The sequence below is a fragment of the Hemiscyllium ocellatum genome, chromosome 37 (genome assembly GCF_020745735.1).
Source record: "Hemiscyllium ocellatum isolate sHemOce1 chromosome 37, sHemOce1.pat.X.cur, whole genome shotgun sequence".
NCBI lineage: Eukaryota > Metazoa > Chordata > Chondrichthyes > Orectolobiformes > Hemiscylliidae > Hemiscyllium > Hemiscyllium ocellatum.
Window position 1 is genome coordinate 40903967 of NC_083437.1, and position 23373 is coordinate 40927339.

General features: G+C 44.9%; 1 protein-coding gene across 1 annotated transcript in view; it reads left to right on the forward strand.

The window, feature by feature from the left end:
- The first annotated feature begins 1527 nt into the window (after nt 1-1527).
- The window catches only part of pgd (phosphogluconate dehydrogenase), a 28438-nt gene continuing 6592 nt past the window's right edge, over nt 1528-23373 (forward strand). Inside the window, exons 1-9 of the mRNA XM_060852408.1 lie at nt 1528-1620; nt 8085-8160; nt 9978-10157; nt 10876-10941; nt 12409-12527; nt 14217-14286; nt 15534-15668; nt 16802-16991; nt 20920-21050. Coding sequence (XP_060708391.1) covers nt 1613-1620; nt 8085-8160; nt 9978-10157; nt 10876-10941; nt 12409-12527; nt 14217-14286; nt 15534-15668; nt 16802-16991; nt 20920-21050 — 975 coding nt within the window. The 5' untranslated portion in view covers nt 1528-1612. The remainder of the gene's footprint in view (nt 1621-8084; nt 8161-9977; nt 10158-10875; nt 10942-12408; nt 12528-14216; nt 14287-15533; nt 15669-16801; nt 16992-20919; nt 21051-23373) is intronic.

The following is a 23373-nucleotide window of genomic DNA, read 5'->3' on the forward strand; positions in this document are numbered from 1 at the left end:
TAAATTGGCCAATGTCACAAAACTAGTCAAGGAAGTAACTTGTGAAGATGACACCATGAGGCTGCAAAGAGACATGGGTTAGGTGAATGGGCAAGGATCTCCCAAATGGAATATAGTGTGGGAAAATGTAAAAATGTCAATTTTCCAGAAAGAATGATGGAGCTTATTATTTAAATTGAGAGTTATTACAGAGCTCAGATAATTACAAAAGGTACAGTAAGTGATTTGGAGAGCTAAAGATGCCACCATCACAAGGACAAAGGAACATAAAGGTATGGAGATCGTGCAGAGCACTGGTGACACCACATCCGGACTGCTGTACATTAGTTGCCATATTTAATGAAGGTTTTTAATACATTGGGAGCAATTCAGAACATAGAACAGTACAGACCTTTCAGTCCTCGATGTTGTGCAGGTATTTTACCCTAGTCTAAGATCAGACTAGTCTACATATCCTTTACTGTATTATGGTCCATGTGCTTATCCAAGAGTTGCTTAAATGTCCCTCATGTATTTGACTTTACTACCACCGCTGGCAGTGCATTCCATGGTCCTACCACTTTGTGTAAAGAACCTACTCTGACATCTCCCTGAAACCTTCCAGGTTGGATATTCTTGCTTTGTTCATTTGTGGCATGTGTGTGTTGCTGACTAGTACTGCCCACCCCTAACTGAACCACCAAAATAAGAGAATTGTTCCCCATTTCCTGCTCACTGTGAGTAGGGAGATGGGAGGGATTGATGCTAAGCAGATTTCTAGCTGTGCCCCACCTCTCCCAAAAATGTGAGCAGGTCTGAGGACTGCACTGAACCTCAGAATTTAAGGCAAGTGATTTTCCTTCCTGTCTGAAGGAGGAGACCAAAAGTATTGTAATGATGTGGGATTTCCCTGGAGGAACTGCAGGATTGATTTTTCACAATGTCATTTCCTCCTACCCACTTATAATCAATGGACAGGGCGGAATGTGGGGGAGTCTCCACTTGCGATCTAGGGTTACACACACCTGCCAAAAAAACATTGGACCAGTTCTGAAGAAAGGTCACTGGACTCAAAACATCAACTCTGTTTCTCTCTCTTTCCACAGATGCTGCCAGGCCTTGTGATTTTCTCTGGCTAACTCTGTTTTTGCATCATTTCCACAGTTCTGTTGTCTTATAGCACTAAGTTACAGCCTGACCTCCCCACCCACATGCCATTCACACACTCCCTCTCTGGGTGTGAGCTCTGCCCCTGCTCAAAGTGTTAAGTCATGTTGACTTGCAAGAAAACTGATTCTGAGCTGAGTCTAGGCTAATCATTCCAAAAGCAAGCGACTGAGTGAGGACAGACCGGCTCACCCGTGCCTGAGCTGCCCCCCGGCACTGAACACCTCCTATAGCTCAAAGGTCCCAGGGTTCTGGGTTTGCAGCGGCCAGTCACCCCCCGAACGCTGTTGCTGCGCAGCTTCCTGGTGTTTGTGATTGACAGGCGAGCCATCCCATCAGAGCACGCCTCCTACAGCACGCGATGTAGCAATCTCACGGTCATCCAATAGGAGCGAGGGGGCGGGTCCTAATCGCTGAAATGTAACAAACTCGCGGCAGCAAGGGATCAGGTAGTGAAGGTTGCACCATGGCTGAGTGAGTATATCCCTCAGGGTGGGTAGGGATTGACTCTATTTCATGTAAAATAATAATTGTATTTAATGCTCTAAGATAATCTGTATCCATCAGCGGATTTCAAGCACTTTTCTTTCAGATTTCTGGCAGTATTTGAGTCTTGTGTTGCTCATTTTCCCTGTTATTCATATTTTATTTGCTTCCTTGTCTGAACTTGTTCTGATTTCTTTTCCCTTAAGTGATTATGTGCTTTTGAATGCAGAGTTAGTTAAATGGCTTACTCACTTGAATCTGGACGATTTCCTCTTCCAGTTTCCCCTTTCCTTCGTTGCTCTGTGGGGTTTTGAGCTAGGGCTGGCCTTTCCTGAATGAGAGTCGAGGATATTGTCGATCTCCTAGGCCTCTCCCAGCTCTTGCACAAGTCTGTAAGGTGGAGCGTCAGATATTCAGTCAATGTGCTGCCCGTGCAGTGCAGACTCCCCAGGATGCTTCTGGCTGGGAGGCGTATAGTTACAAAGAGTGACTTGAGATCTTAGTACTCTCGCTACTGAAGTAGTGACTTTTAGAGACAATCAAATAGTCTTTTTATTAATTTAAGAGTTTAAACCAAACAGCTTGGGGATCTCGTGAAATGTAGTCATTAAATAAAAAGTCAAGAGTGTGAGGTTACACGGTTGTTGGTGGAATATGAAGTAGGAGAAAGTGAGGACTTGCAGATGCTGGAGATCAGAGCTGAAAATGTGTTGCTGGAAAAGCGCAGCAGGTCAGGCAGCATCCAAGGAACAGGAGAATCGACGTTTCGGGCATGAACCCTTCTTCAGGTTCCTGAAGAAGGGCTCATGACCGAAATGTCGATTCTCCTGCTCCTTGGAATATGAAGCATCCTGATTGAGGTTCTAGAGCTTGTCCATCTTTCCATAAAAGATGCATAAATATCTGAAATCGTGTAGAATACATTGGAGTGAGGATAGGGCTTTGGTTATAGATTTATACAGCATGGAAACGCACCCTTCAGTCCAGGCTGAACATAATCCTATCTGCCTGCTCCTGGCCCATATCCCTCCCAATATTTCCTCATCACATGCTTAGCCAAGTGTCTTTTAAACGATATAATTGTGCTTACATCCTCCATTTCCTCAGCAAGTTTGTTCCACACGCGAATCACCCACTGTGCAAAACATTTGCCCCTCATATCTTTTTAAGATCTCTTTCCTCTCACCTGAAAAATATGCTCCCAGCCTAAGGAAAAGGCGCCTATTATTAATCTTATCTAATGCTCTTTATGATTTTATAAACTTCTATCAGATAACCTCTTAACTTCCGGTGCTCCAGTGAGAAAAGGACCCTGCCTATCCAGCCTTTCTTTCACTCAAACCTTCCATACCTGGTAGCACCCGGATTAATCTCTTCTGAACCCTCTCCAGTTTTGTAGTTTGTCTAGAAAGAGAGACAATGTTGGGCAACCTTCAGTGCTGTTCATGACCGTAGTGCTGTTGCCCTCACCTTTCTGTTGACAGGATCCCCACGTGTGGGGAAGTGAGAATATTTGGCAGCGGAGAAGGAAACCTACCCCACCCCATCAATATTTTATTTGTTTCACTCTCCCCACTCCTTCTTTCAGACTTTATTGAGTAGTCTCTGAAGCTTTGGAAAAGCACTTTGGAGCTTTTCCTGGCCACTCATTGAGCCAATGAGAAGAACTCTCTATCCTGGCATCCTCACTGGCATCCTCCTTTATTCCTGGCTAGAATAAAGGAATGAATCCAAAGATCATTTCTTGTCACCTCGTGATTGCTTTGTGTATTGATACAAACATGTAGGAAGTAGAGAGGGTGCAGAGCAGATTTACCAGGATGCTGCCTGGACTGACGGGACATGTCTTAGGTTGAGTGCGCTAGGGCTTTTCTCATTAGACCGAAGAAGGAATGGAGGTGACTTGATAGAGGTGTACAAGATGATGAGAGGCATAGACAGAGTGGATAGCTAGACACTTTTTTTTTGCCAGGGTGGAAATGGCTCTCATGATGGGGCATAATTTTAAGCTGATTGGAGGAAGGTTTCGGGGAGATGTCAGAGATTGGTTCTTTGCACAGGGATTGGTGGATGTGTGAAATGCATTACCAGCAGTGGTAGTAGAGTCAGATACATTAGGGACCTTTAAGTCACTTTTGGATAGGCACATGGATGATATTAAAAATGAAGGGTATGTAGGTTAGTTTAATCGTAGAGTGGGACAAAAGGTCAGCACGACGACAAGGGCTAAAGGGCCTGTACTGTGCTGTATTGATCTATGTCCTAAGCCTCACGTTCCTGATTTCCTTCAACTGTTGGTGGTGGGGGTATCATTGCTTGCAACCTCTATGGGAAGTGATGGCCTAGTGGTATTATCGTTAGGTTATTAATCCAGGGACCCAGTTAATGTTATGGGGACCTAGATTTGAATCCCACCATGGCGACTGTTGGAATTAGAGCTGAAAATGTGTTGCTGGAAAAGCGCAGCAAGTCAGGCAGCATCCAAGGAGCAGGAGAATCGACATTTCGGGCATGAGCCCTTCTTCAGGAATGCTTATGCCCAAAACGTCGATTCTCCTGCTCCTTGGATGCTGCCTGACTTGCTGCGCTTTTCCAGCAACACATTTTCAGCTCTGATCTCCAGCATCTGCAGTCCTCACTTTCTCCTAACTGTTGGAATTAGAATGCCATGAAAATCTAAAATAGTTTTAATAATGATCATGTATGGTGCTTGTTGGGGTGAGGAGAGCCCATCTGCTTCAGCAATGTCTTTTACTGAAGGAAATTTGCTGTCTTTACTTGGCCTGGCCAACATATCGCTGCAGATCCACAGCAATGTGGTTGCCTCTGAACTGGCCTCTGGGCAATTAGGAGTGGGCAGTAAATGTTGTTCTAGCCAGTGATGCCCACACCACATGAATGATTTTTTTTTTGAAAAAGCATGTCCCAACAACCACTTGAGTATCCTGTCTTTAAATCAAATTCCAAATGCAATCATTATAGCTTCCAACACTTGTTGCAGTGTGTAGAATACCTCTTGAATTTGGGAGTGTGGCAAAACAATGTAAGGGGTTGAATTTCAGCTCTAGATCATGTGGGACAGTGGTAGTGACCCTAACTCTGGGACAGAAGATGAAAGTTAACATCTATGTCTGATCAAGTCGATTGAAATAGCTAACAAGGAATTTGTTAATATGCCAAACTTTTCCTTAGAGTACTTAGGCACATGGATACATTCTAACTATAGTCCCTACCACCAGGTTCAAGTCCTGCCTGCTCCATAGGTGTGTAATAACATCTCTGAGTAGGTTGATTTAGAAAACACTTATGGAATATCTCTTTCTTCAAGAGAATAAAAGTCAGTTTTAAAAGATTAACCAGAATATAGAGGTCTGAGCAAACTGCAGAGATCATTATTCACATTCATTTAGAAATTGAGAAGTTGGTTGTGTCTTTCAGTGAAAATTGAGAAAGATTGGCAGAGAGTCTTCAGGCTTCAGAGACACTATTGGTTTTTTTTAGCTTTGGAAACAGGGAAAGTAATAAAGGAAACAGTCTCCTTAAGTTTCTCACATCTCTGGTTGAATCTGCCTGTAGGCTGCAGAAAAGCAGTTTGTTCTGTCTGGTTCCGGTTTGTGAGTTCGGTGTTTTGTTGGTGTGTGGATTGCTTCGTGTATTGATACAAACACACATTATTGGTAAATCACTGTGAAATATTTCTGGATCATATGCAAGTTGCTTCTTGATTTATCTTTATTCATCACTTTCAGATGTTGCTAATTCTTCGCTATGATCAGTGTCAAGTTTGTGTTAATACTTCACACTCTACAGTACAACGATATTTGGAAATTTAGCATTGTGAAAGCTATCAAGAATTATCCAGGCATTGAATGTAAACAATACAAATGTGAAATATTGCTGGAAATCTGAAATCAAAACCAAACATGTTGGCAATCAGCTTTTATAAAATCAAAAGATTAATTGTGTGCATCAAATAAACATTTCTCATAAATTTATCCAAACAATGGTGGTGATATCCAATAAATTAAAATACAAGTTTGAAGCTGACTATATCGTAGGAACAAGAATAATGAACCACATAGTTACCTTCTGTCTTAATAATGCTGTTCCTTTTTAGTTGTAGTGACTCAGTAGCTGATGGGCAGGCTATCAGAGAGAGAATATTGTTTGGATTTGAATTGACTGCCCTGCTCCCTTGCTTCTTGAATTGTATGTTTTCTCTTGAACTGTATATGGTACCACTTTTGCAGGAAACTGGAAGACCTTTTGGTTCCTCATTCTGTAGGTGGGATGGGATCAGGAAGTATCCAATTGTAACTTTGCTGACTGATGAGAGAGTTATTGCCACACTCCAAGAGCACCATGTCTTAAGTCTAGTGCTGTTTTGCAATACTGTGTTTAAGACTTTGCAATGTGTGTTAAGTTGAAAATAGAATTATCCTCTTATTTAGAGGAAGTTGTGCAAACAGGGAAATTAACATGGTTAATAATATTGAAATAGAGTCCTAACCAAATAGTGTAATATCTGCGCCTGAAGATCTTGCAATGCAGTTACACAAGAATGTGTCAGCAATCATTGAGCTGGAATGAATTTGTGTATCCAGGACATAAACACTTTTTCCAACGGGCTTTTCCCACCCATTTTCCCACTCCATAACCAGGTGGATATTGGATGCTCACAATCACCCAGTACGTTGCCCAGTTTATGTCAACATGGGGCAAGAGTGGACTGAGTTGTTGCTAAATTAATCCATTTGCTATAAGGTGCATGGGTTAAAGTGAAGGGACAGCACAGCCAAGATCAGCACTGTCCTTACAAACATGATCCCTGTCTTTTTATCATAGAATTCCCACAGTGTGGAAAGAGGCCATTTGGCCCATCCAGTCTGCACTGACCCTCTGAAGAGCATCCTGCCCAGATCCACACCCCTATCCTGTCCCAATAACTCTGCATTTCCCATGGCTAACCCACCTCGCCTGCACATCCCTGCACGCTACGGGCAATTTAGCATGGCCAATGCACCCTAACCTGCACATCTTTGGATTGTGAGGGATAACTGGAGGAAACCGGCGCAGGCATTGGGAGAACAGTTTTTAAAGATATAGAGCCATACTGCACAGAAACATGCCCTTCAATCCAACTCATCTATGTCAACCAAGTTTCCCAAATCATTTCAATATGATAAACAGATCCTTTTTTGTAACAACTCCTTGTCATCATAATCAAAGAAGAGGCTAGGATCTTCAGTGGGAACACGTTCAATGATTGGTATGTTATAGAGTCCTAGAGATGTACAGCATGAAAACAGACACTTCGGTCCAACTCATCTATGACGACTAGATATCCTAACCTAATCTAGTCCCATTTGCCAGCACTTGGCCCATATCCCTCCAAACCCTTCCTATTCACATACCCATCCAGATGTCTTTTAAATGTTGAAATTGTACCAGTCTCCCCCACTTCCCCTGGCAACTCATACCATACATGCACGATCCTCTGTGTGGGAAACGTTGCCCCTTAGGTCCCTTTTAAATTTTTCCCCTCTCACCCTAAACCTATGCCCTCTAGTTCTGGACTCCCCCAACCCAGGGAAAAGACTTTGTCTATTTAACCTATCCATGTCCCTCATGGGTTTTATACATCTCTATAAGGTCCCCCCCCCCCCCCCACCCAAGCCTCCGATGCTCCAGAGAAAACAGCCCCAGCCTATTCAGCCTCTTCCTATAGCTCAACCCCTTCCAACCCTGGCCACATCCTTGTAAATCTTTAGGTCGAAGAAAATCAAGAATCCCTCTGAATATGCTGATTCTCCACATTCGTGAGCTCTCCAGGAGCATCAGCTTTCGTTTCTACAATTGGCCATTTCAGAGCTCGAACCCTGACGACATATGGCCTGGAAGTCATTCTAAGTTGCACGTTGATCCACAGGGTCAGTGTAAAGGTTTGGTTGTAGCCTTGTAGAAGTAGGATGGTCATTGCCGTGACTGGTTTTGGAAGTGAGGCAGATCCGATTGTCTGTTCTCTCTCTAATCCACATGAGAATTTTTCTTGCATCTGCTGCTCCTGCAATTCTCCTTATGTTTGGGTGTGAGGGGGTCCCAATAAGGTGATGGTGAAAAGGATGTTTCCTCTTCGGGGATATCCTAGAGCCAAGAAGTCACTGCTTTAAAATTACATGTTGTCCACTCAGACAGGGCTGAGGAGGAACTTCTTCTCAGTGGGTCTTGATTCTTTAAAACTGTCTTCCTCAAAAGTTTGTGATAACTGAAATTTTTTTTCAGCCAGAGAATAAAAGTTGAAAGGTTATTGGCAATGTGGAGTAAACCGATCAGCCACGAACTTATCAAGTGGCAGGGCAGACTCTAGGGGCCGAATGGCCTGTTCCTAATTTGTGTGTTTGTACGTAGATCGAGATTGAGAAACCCAAGTTTGTTTTTGTCTTTCCCACTAGAGCTGATATTGCGCTCATTGGATTGGCTGTGATGGGCCAAAACCTGATCTTAAACATGAATGATCATGGCTTTGTGGTAAGTATAACTTGACCAGTAATTCTCTGTCTGCTGTGGAGGCCCTTAGTGCCTGTTGCATTTGCTGAAACAACTGTTACTGTGCTTCAAGGGGTATACATTGAATGGGACATGGAGTCATGCACCCATGGTCTTGATGAAGGGCTGGAAGATTGAAAGTTACCTCGTTTTCTTGCTCCCACTTTGTCCATCCATCTGTGTGTCATTTAACCAGCAGAACGTGGCTGGGAGACAGAATGCTGATTGCCAGCAGGTCACTGGGTTATGCTAATTCTACATGTATCTGATGATCTCCCTAGGGCTCAAAAGCCAAAATGGGTGCTCTGTTTCCTGGTGTTTTCAAAAATGTGATTTTTCCTGTTGAATCTTTTCGCTTGCAGAAATGAGGAGAATTGGGCTCCATAATGGAGCAGCACGGTGGTTCAGTGGTTAGCACTATTGCCTCACAGCGCCAGGGACCCGGGTTCAATTCCAGCCTCGGGTAACTGTCTGTGTGGAGTTTGCACATTCTCCCTGTGTCTGCGTGGGTTTCCTCCGGGTGCTCTGGTTTCCTCCCACAGTCTAAAGGTGTGCAGCTTAGATGGATTGGCCAGGCTAAATTGCCCATGGTGTCCAGGGATGTGCATGCTAGGTGGGGAATGCAAGGTCAGGGCTTTAGTAAGTAGGTGGATGGGATGCACTTTTGGAGGGTTGGTGAGGACTCAGTGAGCCAAAGAATCCCTACAGTGTGGGAATCAATGAAGAAACCAATACACAGAATACTGGAAGAATTCAGCAGGCCTGGCAGCATCAGAAACAGTTTACATTTTAAGTCCATTTTGCATCTCTCTCAGAATTTCAGCTGTGCACTTACAATGCTGAGCCATTTGCTCAAATGGACTTGGAATGATAAGGTGCTTGTTTTTGACTGGTGCAGACTCGATGGGCAGAAGGGCCTTTGTGTGTCTGTAAACCTTTATGATTCTGGTAACATTGGTGGAGAGAGAATGAAACGGTTAAAGTTTTGAGTGCAATCTGACTTTTCAGAAGGAGAATCTTACTGGATTTGGCATTAATTTCCTTCTCCACAGACACTGCCAGACCCACTGAGTTACTCCAGCCGTGTGTGTGTGTGTGTGTGTGCGCGTGTGTGTGTGCGCGTGTGTGTGTGCGCGTGTGTGTGTGCGCGCGTGTGTGTGCGCGCGTGTGTGTGCGCGCGTGTGTGTGTGCGCGTGTGTGTGTGCGCGTGTGTGTGTGCGCGTGTGTGTGTGCGCGCGTGTGTGCGCGCGCGTGTGTGCGCGCGCGTGTGCGCGCGCGTGTGCGCGCGCGTGTGCGCGCGCGTGTGCGCGCGCGTGTGTGCGCGCGTGTGTGTGTGCGCGTGTGCGTGCGTGCGTGTGTTTCACATCTCCAGCCTCCTCAGCGTTTTGCCTTTTATTGGGCTCCATAAGAATGTTGGGTAGGTTTTACTTTGTGTGAAGAGGATTGAAACTTGTTGAAATAAAAGTAGAACACTGCAGATGCTAGAGATAAATCAATGCTGAGAATGCTGGAGAAACACAGCAGGTCAGGCAGCATCTGTGGAGAGAGAGAAGGGGAGTTAACATTTTGTGTTGAGAGGGTCTCTACCGAAGACTCATGTTGGCGAAATCCCGTGATACTGAGCTGGAGCTGAGGGCTGTTGACTTGTACATTACCGTGTTTTCTCTCTCTAACCCCATAACTGCTCCCCACAGGCTCCTGTGGTACTGTGACCATGCTAAGGGTTGCACTGTGTACGTTCTGCGGTGTTGCAGGATGGCAGTGTCTAATCGAGAGCTGACTCACTGTCTCTGCTGCAGGTCTGCGCCTTCAACAGGACCGTTTCCAAAGTGGACAGCTTCCTGCAAAATGAAGCTAAAGGCACCAAAGTGATTGGTGCCCACAGCCTGGAAGAGATGGTGTCTAAGTTGAAGAGCCCTCGACGTATTGTCCTCCTGGTCAAGGCTGGTGAGGCCGTCGATGACTTCATCCAGAAGCTGGTACGTCTCTGGTCAGGCAAGTTTCTGTTGCAAATGCAGGAATGGAGGAGATATGTACAGCAAAAGGCCAGCTCAGGCCAGCGCTAGGAGGATGCAGAAGGTTCCCAAACCCCCTCCCTTCCAGTGGAAGTGTGGGTGACTCAGAGAGAGTGTGTATCTTTTCTCCAGACTGTTCCCTTTTTCCCTGCTCGGCTCTTTCTTTTTAATCTCCCCCCCATTTGAGTGCACTCCCTTCCCCAGGCTGTGGTCCTATAGCTGCAAGTGGCGTCTTTCTGTCAGGAACTTTCTGGAAAGTTCCGGTCCAAACTCCCTGTTCCCTGTCTACTCTCCTGTGGATTAGCATAAACAGAAATGTCCCTGAGTTAGTATTCTGCAATGTGGGTTCAAATCTCACCCGAATGGCCTGTGAAAATTTAAATTCAATCCATTAATCTGAAATAAAATACTCGACTGTGAAGTGATAGAATTGTTTAAAACCCCATTTGGTTCACTAATGCCCTTCAGGGAAGGAAATCTACTGTTCTCATCTGGTCTGGCCTACATGTGACTCCAGACCCACAGCATTGCGACTGACTCTGAAATAACCCTATCAAGAGGCAATTAAGGATAGGTAATAAACATCAGCCTTGCAAGAGACCCCCATACCTGATACAAGGACAAAAAGAAAATTAAAAAACACAATAGATCTGTTTTTCTCTCTCTCTCTTTCCCTTATCAGGTTCCACTGTTGGAAAAAGGTGACATCATTATTGATGGTGGGAACTCAGAATACAGAGACACCACGGTTTGTATCACGATGATAGACAAGAGTGATGCTGTTTAACATAGAGTTTTCTTATCTACCTGTTATGTTTAATTAGTGTGCAAGAGTTACTATCAGTCATGGGGATTGATCTAGTGGGTAAAGATGTTTTCAGGTCCTGCGTCCTGTCCCTGCTGAAAACGTCTAGGCTCGGTTTTGTGATGGGCCCAGTCTGTGTAGATGTGTCAGTGTTCCCCTCCTAGAAATTACGAGCAGGTGTTGTTTTCAACATTTTACATTGGAGTCTCCTTTATCAGGAGTGTCAAAACTGATGAAAATGTTATAAAGCAGGACTGTAGAAGTAATTTTGTTTTAAATACGTGAAAGATCCCCAAATTCTGACAGTGCAGAAAGATGTCATTCGGCCCATCGTGTCTGCAGCAGCTCTTCGAACGTGTGACTAGCCCACTGCCATTTCCCTGCCTTCTCCCTATCATCCTGCCCATCCTCCTTTTTAATGTTAATTATTCAAAGCTTAGTCATTTGACAGGGCAGACTTGAATATTGCTGAAGAGACGCTTTATTGAAACTTTCGACATGTGCTCAGGGCATTTACAAGAAAGTTAAATGGGGAGAAGATTTTATACTGTATGTGAAGAGAGTGAGACTTTGCAGAAGCATTGTCACGAAGAATATACAAGTTAGCTGATGATTGGCAGTTAACTCTCCAGTTTTATTTAAACCTAAGTCATTTGTGTTGACTCTGGTCTAGGCATTGCCTTAAGAAGTGAACCAGAGAATGTCTGCCTATGTTCAGTTGAAACCAGCAGGCAGTCAGAGCATGCCAACACACAGGGCAGGACTCTGTGGATTGATATGTACAGCACCCATTGCACATTCACCGTGGCAACACCTCTACCAACCAGAGTCCACTTTCCAATCAATCAGCACTCTCTCCTTGTGCAGTATGAAATAGAGTAACCTTTTATTTTTGGTATTCTTGCAAATTGTCCTGATGAGTGCAAAATGTAAATATTTTTAAAATGTGATTTTCAATAATACTCAAACATTTAACATTTCTGTTGAGAGCAATCCCGGGTGCCCGTGATTACATGAGAAAAGTTTAAAGGATAATCTGTGTGTTTTTTTTTCATCTTGTAACTTGTGTTAGATTTTTGGGTATAGATTTGTGAGCTTTTATTAATTTTTATTAAACTACTCCGACTACCCAAGCTGCGTCATTATCCTGTGGAGGAGTTTAATTATCATTCCCATGTCTGTGGAGATTAGCAGTGTCACATTCTGAAATATTTATGCAAGACACCATAGAAATGCCACAAACTACACTTTGTGTCATTTGCTTAAAAATCCCAGAAGCATTTGGAAGTTTTGATAATTGTGCTGTTCTTTGGCTTTACTGACAAACGCAATTACCTGTTGCTTATACTTAACTTGCTGTGGAAATGTGACCAAGGTACCTTTACTTCCCTTTTTGCTTCTGATACGCAGAGGAGGTGCAAAGAGCTGAAGGCGAAGGGTCTGCTGTTTGTTGGAAGCGGGGTTAGCGGTGGAGAGGATGGAGCTCGATACGGACCTTCTCTAATGCCTGGTGGCCATAAAGAAGCTTGGTATGTCCACAGCCCTGATCACCTGCAGCTAATCTGTTTCTTTTTATCAGTTGTTTTTTGTGTGATCCCTGCAAATTGTATTTCTGAAGTGCTTCAGAAATGAGATTCTGAAATGAGCTCCCATTAGAAAAAGGGGGTAAGTGCGAACTGGAGTCAGGCCACCACGGGAGAATCGTGTGCAGATCTGGGCACCACATTACAGTAATTACTGTGGACAGAGTGCAGAGACAATTGGCTGGAGATTTGTAGCTGTAAGGAGAGATTGGCGTCGTGTTCCTTGGAATAGAGAAGGCTGACGGGTGATGTGATTGCGGTAGAGATAGACAGGAGGAACCTGTTTCCCTTGACAGAGTTCAAAAGCCAGGGGTCAGAGATTCAAGCCAATTGGCAGAAGTACGAGAGGGGACATGAGGAAATGTAATTTTTTTGTAGAGAGTGGTGGGTGTCTGGAATTCGCTGCCTGATGTAGAGGCAGAGACCGTAAAATGTTCCTGGATCTGCAGGGTGCTTGTTGTAAGCTGCCGGGCTATGGGTATGTGCAGGAAGATGGGATTAGGAAGGGCATTTGGGTCAGCATGGACAAGAGGGCTGAATGACCTCTTTTTGCTGCATCCTTTCTGTGGTTCTAGAGTGGCACAATGGCTCAGTGGTTAGCACGGCTGCCTCACAGCACCAGGGACCTGGGTTCAATTCCTGCCTCAGCTGACTGTGTGGAATATGCATATTCTCCCTGTGTCTGTGTGTATTTCCTCCCACAGTCCAAAGATGTGCAGTTTAGGGTGGATTGGCCAGGCTAACCTGCCCATGGTATCCAGGGATGTGCAGGCTAGGTGGGTTGGCCATGGGAAATGCAGGATTACAGGGATGGCATAGGGTAGGGGCAGCCAATCTCCCTTTGGCATCTCCGGGGTAGGTCACCTGATGGAACAGGAGAGTCAGTGGCCTGTACAGAAGTGTCTCCTGTCCATGAGCTGCCCCCTCCTTGGGTGAGAGACCCGATGCTCTTTGCTGTCTCTGTAGCTGTGTCCTAGATTAACCCCACCCGGGAAATCCTGTGTCACTTCTGGGAGTTCTGAAAGTTAGTCTCTGAATTGTTCACAGCTGAGAGTCACCCTGCTCTGTCAGCTGTGCGTGCAGTTTCTGTAATCCTGTGGGGGCAGTATTGAGCAGATGCTGAGGGTCGGACGCCGCTGACCCGGTTTAATGACCGGCTTGTCTGGGGTGAAATTGCAAGAGTTGGATGTTGGCAATTTTAAACAGGAATATTGAAAAGTGTGGGTTTTTTTTCCCTAAGCTTTTCATTTTGTACTCCTCAGGATAATTTGCAAGAATACCAGGAACAGACTAGAAAAGCTCATTTTTACATGTCACAGAACCTTTGTTGGTTTGAAACAAACTTCAAAATAAGTGCCTTGATTTCCCGACCAATTTGATACATTATTCCAATTCTTAGTGTCTGTCTTTTTAATATAAAACAATGCTGTGGTGTAATGATGGATGAGTTTAATGTTTAACCCACTGACAATGTTCCCATTTTGTAAGAGCGATGTCCACTGTTTTGTTGTCTCTTATAGTCTCCTTGGTGATGAATTCAGTGATTTTGTTGAATGAATGGTTTTGGGTCTGACACAAGCTGCTTGATGCCGTGATAAATTTGGTTCACTTTGTGTTTTCATCTTCCCTGTATAGGCCCCACATCAAGCATATCTTCCAGAGTATTGCTGCTAAAGTTGGAACTGGCGAAGCCTGTTGTGACTGGGTGAGTGTCAGCTCAGATGTCTCAAGTGTTAAAGGACTCTGAGTATTGCTGGAAAAAGGCACATTTTGTCGAAAGCCTTTTATCTTGCACTCGCCAGAAAATCTGCAAGACCGACCAACATAACAAGAAATGACATTTATACTGAGAGGGAAGCAAATGCTGATTGGTTGTCAAGTGAACTCTGACCTGGCAGAGTCAATGCCATGTTGGATAATGACTGACAGTCGACTGCCAGACTGGTTTAAAGGTAGATTGAATTTTATTGGTCAAGGCATTGTCCTGAGAAGTGAATCAGAATAACTGTCACCTGTTTTTGTTGCATCGAGGCAGATGCCTGTCAGAATAGAATCCCTACAGTGTAGAAACAAGCCATTCAGCCCAACAAGTCCACACCGACCCTCCAAAGAGTAACCCACCCAAAGCCACTCTCCTACCCTATTACGCTACTTTTCCCCCTGACTAATGCACCTAACGCACACAGGGGCAATTTAGCATGGCCAATTCACCTGACCTGCACATCTTTGGACTGTGGGAGGAAACCGGAGCACCCGGAGGAAACCCATACGGACATGGGGAGAATGTGCAAACTCCACACAGTCAGTCACCCGAGGCTGGACTTGAACCCGGGTCCTTAGTGCTATGAGACAGCAGTGCTAACCGCTGAGTCATTGTGCTGCCACGATGTTCTTTCTGTCTCCAAAGTTTGGGGCCCTGTGTTTACTATACACTGAAAATAGGAGCAGGAGCTGGTCCTTCAAGCCGATTCCAGCATTTGATACCATTATCCAATTCCATCTAACCACGTAAGAGCCTCACAGAGAGTCTGACTGACAATTTAAAAGTTAAATAAAGTTTGGCAGGATAATGTTTTCTTTCAGTATTTCAGTCAGTGTTTTTGTATGATTATCTTTGAGCTGAACACTCAATCATTTATTGTATATGCTGGAAATTCGATGTTTGGAAGAGGAGAGTTTCAGATTTGGATGTCCCTTTGATATCAGTCAATCGTACTCATTCTTACTAATCTGTAAGGCACCGCTGCAGCATTAGAATGAGACATTTGAGCATTGGATCATTTTAAAGTTTGACATTGAGGAAGCTCATGCTGTGATTACTGTTTTGAATGAGTTTCAGGTTCTATTTTATTTGCGCAGTTTTTGTGTTAACCATATTGTTCCATCTCGTTAAATCGGAACGGTGACCTGTAGCTTTGAAACCTAGACTGAAGTTCTCTGATCTCTGCTCAGGTGGGCGATGAAGGTGCAGGTCACTTTGTGAAGATGGTGCACAATGGGATCGAGTACGGGGACATGCAGTTAATCTGCGAGGCTTATCAGCTGATGAAGGACATTCTTCACATGAACCATGACGAAATGGCGGAGGTTAGCACGACCTACACGCAAGTATAACTCTGATCCGGAAAGCGTTAGAAAGAAAAGCAACTAAAACAAATCTGCATATGCTGGAAATCTGAATGGAAAACAGAAATAGCTGGAGAAACACAGGCAAGTCTGGCAGCATCTGTCAAGAGAGAAACCGAGTTAAATTTTCAGGGTTCAGTGTATAGATTAGGGTGATGCAGTTCAGGCAGCATCCGAGGAACAGGAAAATTGACGTTTCGGGCAAAAGCCCTTCATCAGGATTCCTGATGAAGGGCTTTTGCCTGAAATGTCGATTTTATTGCTCCTTGGATGCTGCCTGAACTGCTGTGCTCTTCCAGATTCTGGATCAGTGGTGCTGGAAGAGCACAGCAGTTCAGGCAGCATACAAGGTGCAGCGAAATCGACGTTTCGGACAAAAGCCCTTCATCAGGAATAAAGGCAGTGAGCCTGAAGCGTGGAGAGATAAGCTAGAGGAGGGTGGGGATGGGGAGAAAGTAGCATAGAGTACAATGGGTGACTGGGGGAGGGGATGAAGGTGATAGGTCAGGGAGGAGACGTGCACCACTCTAATCTAGACTGGTTTCCAGCATCTGCAGTCATTGTTTTTGCTCTTTCAGGTTCAGTGACCCTTCTTCAAATTCTTACCCTGAAGAAGAGCCATCCCAGACTTGAAATGTTAACTCTGTTTCTCTCTTGACAGATGCTGCCAGACTTGCTGTGTGTTTCCAGCTATTTCTGTTTTTGATTATTTAGTGGCCTGGTTCACTCCACTCTGCGATCTCGTGTGTACCTCCCAGAATCTGGAACAATTTGATTTTTTGTGTGTGTGTGTGTGTGTGTGTGTGTTCAAATTTTACCGTCTCTCTGGCATCGAGTTAAAAGCTGAATTTTTGACCCAGAGTTATGCTGCGTAATTCTCTATTTCAATACAAAACATCCATTGCTTCTTGAACATCCTCAGTTATGAATAATGGCATTTGTTGACTACTTTTTAACCAGCTCTAGTACTTATAAAATCTGTCATTTTTAACCTGGCATTTTTAGAGATTTGTGGAATTGAGTTGGTGGGTGTGGAGGAGATTCCTGGTTTTGGTTTTTCAGTAAAACCTGTGCATTGTTTTATTCCATGTCAGGTATTCAAGGAATGGAACAAGACCGAACTTGATTCATTCCTGATTGAAATCACAGCAGATATCCTCAAATTTCGGGATCCCGAAGGGAAGCCACTGCTGCCCCAGATCAAAGACTCTGCAGGTCAGAAGGGCACGGGGAAGTGGACTGCTATTTCATCCCTGGAATTCGGAGTGCCAGTCACACTTATTGGTAAGGGACACACCCACCTTCACCACTATGTGGCACCAATAACTAGATTTGTGTGTTGTCAGAGAAAAAAGACACAATACCAAATTTCAAAGGGAACACCAATTTAAACCCAATGAGAAGTGGGATGTTTTATGGTAACTTTTCCCTGACTCATTTTCCATGACTACATCTCAACCTGTCAGAGTTCACTTGGCAGCCAATCACAGCCTCTCTTTCATTGAGTATACATTGTTATTCCCTTGAAATGTTTGTACTTATCCTGATGAATGCAAGATGAAAGGTGTTAGCTCTGTCCCTCTTTGGCAATTCACCAGTTTGGTGCTACCAAGCTCCTGACCTGGTTTTGCCTTGTATTGAGAATCTAATTGTTTAGGATTAAACTTGTGAGACTTAGAAAGTAAACTTTAAGCTGAAGACTAACAAACTTGCTCAACCTTGCTGTTCAACACGAGGGAGGCCAGGGAATCAAATCAGTCAGAGAGCTGCCGTCAGGATCGTGCTCTCTCTCTTTCGTTCTTTTTCTCGCTCTTTCTCTTGTTCTTTCTTTCCTTTTATTCCCCATCTGCCAGTCTCTCCATGGACCTTCTCTAGAGAGTGTCTGTGTGGATGAGGTCATTGGTCGAGGCTAATGTTTTGTTTTCCCTACTCCCCAATGCAGCTGAATAACTTGCAAACATTTGCATTTTATAGTGCCTTTTACTGCCTCAGTTTAGGAGGCGATGATTTAGTGGTATTATCCCTAGACTATTAATCTAGAGACCCAGGGTCCGAATCCAGCCATGGTAGATAGTGGAATTTAAGTTCAACGAAGAATCTGGAATTAAAAGTTGAACGATGACTATGAAGCCATTGCCAATTGTTGGAAAACCCATCCAAGTCACCAATATCCTTTTAGGGAAGGGAATCTGCCATCCATACCCCATCTGCCTTACTTGTGACTCCAGACACACAGCAATGGTGGTTGACTCTTCACTGCTGTTCGGGCAGTCAGGGAAGGGCAGTGAGTTCTGGGCTGGCCACTGATGCCTACATCCCCATGAGTGAATAAATCACTTTACACTGACGATGAACTTGGTGAGAGCTGCAGTCAGTTTGTGCACATCAAACTCCCGCTGACAGCGATGTGATGAAAATGAGCAGGCCCGCCAGTGATTTTGAATATTAGTGAGGACATTGGGATTAACTCCTTTTTGGAATATTATTGGTGGATCGTTTCCCTCCAGCTGAGAGAGCATACAGGGCTTTGATTACATTTGAATGACAGTGCCTCTGACACTGCAGCTCTCCCTCAGCTCCTCACTGGAGTGTCTCCCCTCCAATCCCTCAGCACAAACCCTGAGGGATGTGGGGCTTGAACCCACATCCTTCTAAACCAGGGGCAGGATTGACACATGCTCAGACCCTGCCTGAAGCTAATGTCAATTTGAAGAGAATCACAGCAGTGTTACGGTGCAGTAGGAGGCCATTCAGCCCATTGTGTCTGCACCGGCTCGTTAAATGAGCATCTTTACCTGTTCCGATTTCCAGCTTTCTCCCCATATCCTTTTATATTATTCTTCATGCAATTAATCTTGAATTGGATCTGCCTACACCACATTTCCAGGCAGTGCATTCCAGACCCTAACTACCTGTTGGGTGTGAGGGACGTTTTTCTCCTTTCACACCTGCTGCTTTTGCGCATCATTTCAAATCTGCTCAATCTTTTTCTTGATGCTTTTGCAAGCAGCGCCAGCCTCTCCCTATCTTCTGTCTAGACAGGCCGCTCATTATTTTGAAAACCTTCTCTGTAGCCATCTTCTCTTCAAGGTGAACAATTTCTTCAGTTGATCTTCATCGCCAACATTTCTCATTCCTGGAGCCATTCACACAAGTTGCTTTTCCGTTGTCTCTCTCTCCCCTGCCTTCCTGTAGTGTGGCGCCCAGAACTGTACTGCGACTGAGGTCTGACAGGTCAGCATCACCTCCTGGCTCTTGTACCTGAGCCTCAAATATATTCTGTTGGTGGAATTAACTCTGATCTCTGTAGATTAAGCAAATGGGAAAAGAAACTCAATGTCATCGTACAAAACAGAGAAGTAGTGACTCAGAAGAATCTTTTTCACTGCAAGTGTTGAGCAGCAGCAGCAGCAACTTTGTGAATCTTCCTTCCTTCCTTACTTTAAATTGCCACATTAGCTGGTCACTCCTGAACTTAGCAAATAAAATAGTGCTGTAATTTGTAACTCACTATCGGCTGATTGGAGTCTGCCATACTCCATCCATTGTCATGTTTGCTTTGGAGCCCAGCACTTGACCTTTGGGGTGAGGGGGTGATGTGGCTATCGCTGGCCTTGGTCAGTGTTAATTGCTCATCAGGAATTGGTAGGGAGCTGCGTTCTTGAGTCACTGCAGTCCATCGCTCAATGTGGTAGAGTGACCAAGATACACAAACCATTTGATGCAGGTTAATGACTCCATCTCAAAATGCCAATGTAGCTGTCTGTTGCCTACGGAGGGGTAGTTGAAGTGGGGAACCTCACGATCTTCTTAAAAAGTACCTGGATGACAACATAAGATATAGGAGCAGAATTAGGCCATTTAGCCCATCAACTTTGCTCCGCCAATCGAGCATGGCCGATATGTTTCTCAACCCCAGTTCTCTGCCTTCTCCCTGTAACCGTTGATCCAGTCAAGAACCCCTCTACCTCTGTCTGAAAGACTCAATGATCTGGCTTCCATAGCCCTCTGCAGCAATATGTTTCACAGATCTCCCCCCAACTCCCACTGAAGCAATTCCTCCTCATCTCCATTCTAAAGGGTCATTCCTTCACTCTAAGGCTGAGCCCTCAGGTCCTAGTCTCTCTGATGACTGACTGGAAACATCTTCTCCACATCTGTTCCATCCAGGGCTCTCAGTATCCTGGAATTTCAATTCGATCCCCCTCATCTTTCTAAATTCCTATCGAGTACAGGTCCAGAGTCTTCAACTGCTCCTCATTTGACAAACCCTTCCTCCCTGGGGCCACGCTTCTGAACCTCCTCTGAGCCCTTGAAATGTCATATAAGTCGAGGCTATGGGCCAAGTGTAGATTTGGTGAAACAGACTTGACTGTAGGGCACGTTTACTGTGTGACTCTGGCCATTTGTAGAGAGAATTTTAAATCTGGGCAGGGAAAGGAGGAAAATTTCTGTCAAACCTGTATAGACTCCCTTGGGGTGAAAAAAAGAACCAGAAATGTCGTCATCCACCTTAAGAAACCAAGACCTATAAATAGAGAGATGGGACATACCACCAGCGCTTCACTGATGATGCTGCCCAGTCATGGTGGCTAAACGTCTGAAACCAATCTTCAAGCTTCGCAAAATAACTTCCATACTTGTATAGAACTTTGATTAGATCTTAATTGGAAAATTCTGGGTGGTGGAGGTTGGGGGGGGGATTATTTTTAAAGAAGCAGTGAAAGGATGTAAAAGGATTTGTAAGGATGATGCCTGAAGAGAGCGGTTATAATCTGTCAGGGAAGACTGCACAACCCAGCGCTGTCCTCTCATAGAAAGAGTAGCTGAAGAGGGAACTTGCTGGATGCCTTTTTAAAAAAAAATGAAGGCACTGGATGGAAGGATAGTGAGAATTTTCTCCAATGGAAGGGACTCAGAACGTAGTTATTAATAAATCCAGAAGAGGGATTCAGGAGAAATGTCTGTACCCCAAAGAGCAGGGAGAATGAGCAACCCCCCCCACTCCAATCATGTGGTAAGTCAAATAAAATCTGTAGCTGATTGGATGGAAGCTCGAGGACATGAGGGAGAGAGGAATAGACGATGCACGGGCAGAGCTCAAAACAGTGAGGGGGGAGGTGGGTGGGTTTGTGTGGAGAGTCACTATGAGCGTGGGTTCGGGCGGGGCTGTCCACTGGGGTTGTAATCTGAACGATCTCGATGTTTCCAGGTGAGGCTGTGTTTGCGAGGTGCCTGTCCTCTCTGAAAGATGAAAGATTAACAGCTTCCAAACAGCTGGCGGGACCAAATGATCCAAAATTCTCGGGGGACAAAAAGACCTTCCTGGAAGATATACGCCAGGTGAGATTTCTGAAGGATTGTCTGAGAGCTCCGTTTTGGTTTTTTTTGTGTGTGGTGTGCGTTGTTTTTAATTAGCTGTTTCTGATCTGAAATGTTGGTGTAAATATTGGGCACGAACTAGGCTCCGCTTGTGTGCAGCTTCTGTAAGAATCCGGGTGTGTTCTTGGGGGCGGTTACACGGGACTCCTGCCCCGTTTCTTTCGGAAGTGACTGACCCTTTTCAAAGTTTAAACTGCTCCTTATTTAAGGCCAGGGGGAAAGTGAGGGCTGCAGTTGCTGGCGCATCAGAGTCGAAACGTGTAGTGCTGGCAAAGCACAACAGGTCAGGCAGCATCCAAGAAGCAGGAGAGTCAACGTTTCGGGCATAAGCATCATCCTGATGAAGGGCTTCTGCCTGAAGTATTGATTCTTCTGCTCCTCGGATGCTGTCTGATCTGCTGTGCCTGTCCAGCACCACACTCCTGACTCTGCTTCCTATTTAAGGCAGGCTGCCCTCTGGTGAGGTACTGTTAAGGGTTTTATAAATGTCCCAAGCCCTGGGCACGAGGAAGTGAATCAGGCAGACATCCTGCTCCTGGTCACCATGGTAACGTACTGGTGGGGATGTCCAGTGTTGCCAGACCCTGGGCTCTGCTGTGACTCCCCATGTGATGGAATAGCCTGCTGTTGCCTCTAACTAACTGGGCAGAGTAGCAGTAGATGACTGGCAGGCCAGGCTCTGTGCCACAGAAAAATGTCCACATTTTGACAGGAGGGAATCAGAGGAAATAGGAAAAAATCTTTCAGAGGCTGGGCTGGCTCCTTTTTCTTTTCCAAAAAAAAATGTGGTTAATTTAAGATATTTTCCATCTGCCTGTTCAGCGATGCTGTGACCCACCTCTGGAGAAGGTGGCACTCGAACCTGGGCCTCCTGGCCCAGAGCTCGGGACACCACCGCTGTGCCGTTTAAGAGCTCTCCTATAACTATTTAAAATATGTTTTGTTTTATTGTCCACACTTGGTGCCTCCTTTTTTTTTATTTGAATTTTAACAAAAGCTTCTCGGTTAATTGTTCCTTGTGCATTCACAGCCACCTCTCTACCAATCAGAGGCCACTTACCAATCCTCTCTTCTTGTTTATTTATTTGTTTGTTTGTTTATATTCACTGGTGGGATGTGGGCATTACTGGCTGAGCCGGTATGTATTGCCCGTCCCTAGTTGCCCCTTGAGACGGTGGGGCTGAGCTCCCTTCTTGAACCACTGCAGTCCATGTGCTGTGGGTTGACCCACAATGCCCTTAGGGAGGGAATTCCAGGATTTTGATCCAGAGACACTGAAGGAACGGTGATCTATTTCCAAGTCAGGATGGTGAGTGGTTTGGAGGAGAACTTGCAGGGGATGGCATTCCCGTGTATCTGTTTCCATATAAATTGTTGTTCCTTTTTGAAATTTGATGTACCTGTGATCCTATCCTGATGAGAGCAAGACAAAAGCTTCATCAACAGGACCATCCTTTTTTCCCCAGCCATGTTCAAGATCTCTTTGTGAAGTGGGTTGGATTTTGAGGTTTTATTCTGATTCTCTGCAGTACAACCCCCTGTGTCTGTTCCTGTGCCTCAATGTTAGCAGGAGAATGACAAATGGAAGATGGCTTCCAGCTGTTTCTGAATTGAGACGTGGAGCCAAGTAAAACCATGTCTCATCCTAATTTCCGAATGTGTCCAAGGTGCCCCGATTTCAATCGGGAAATACCTGAAGGTGTATCAATACGCTGTATCCATCTTGATGCTACTGTGAAGTATTCAATTCAATACACACAATGTGGAATGGGATAGGCATTTTTTTGTCTATCGGAACATGTATCTGGGTGTCTCTGTCTCTCGCGCTGTCCTGTGTGGTCTCTCTCTCTTTCACTCTCGTGTATGTATGGAATATAAAAGCACCATTGTTCTACTGAGACTTTATAAAGCTCTAGTTGGCCTCCATTTGGAGTACTGTGTCCAGTTTTGGTCCCCACACCTCAGGAAGGACATACTGGCAGTGGAGCATGTCCAGCGAAGATTCACACGGATGATCCCTGGAATGGTTGGTCTAACATATGAGGAACGGCTGAGGATCCTGGGATTATATTCATTGGAGTTTAGAAGATTAAGGGGAGATTTAATAGAAACTTACAAGATAATACAAGGCTTGGAAAGGGTGGACGCTAGGAAATTGTTTCCGTTAGTCGAGGAGACTAGGACCATGGACACAGCCTTAGAATTAGAGGGGGTAAATTCAGAACAGAAATGCGGAGACATTTCTTCAGCCAGAGGGTGGTGGGCCTGTGGAATTCATTGCCGC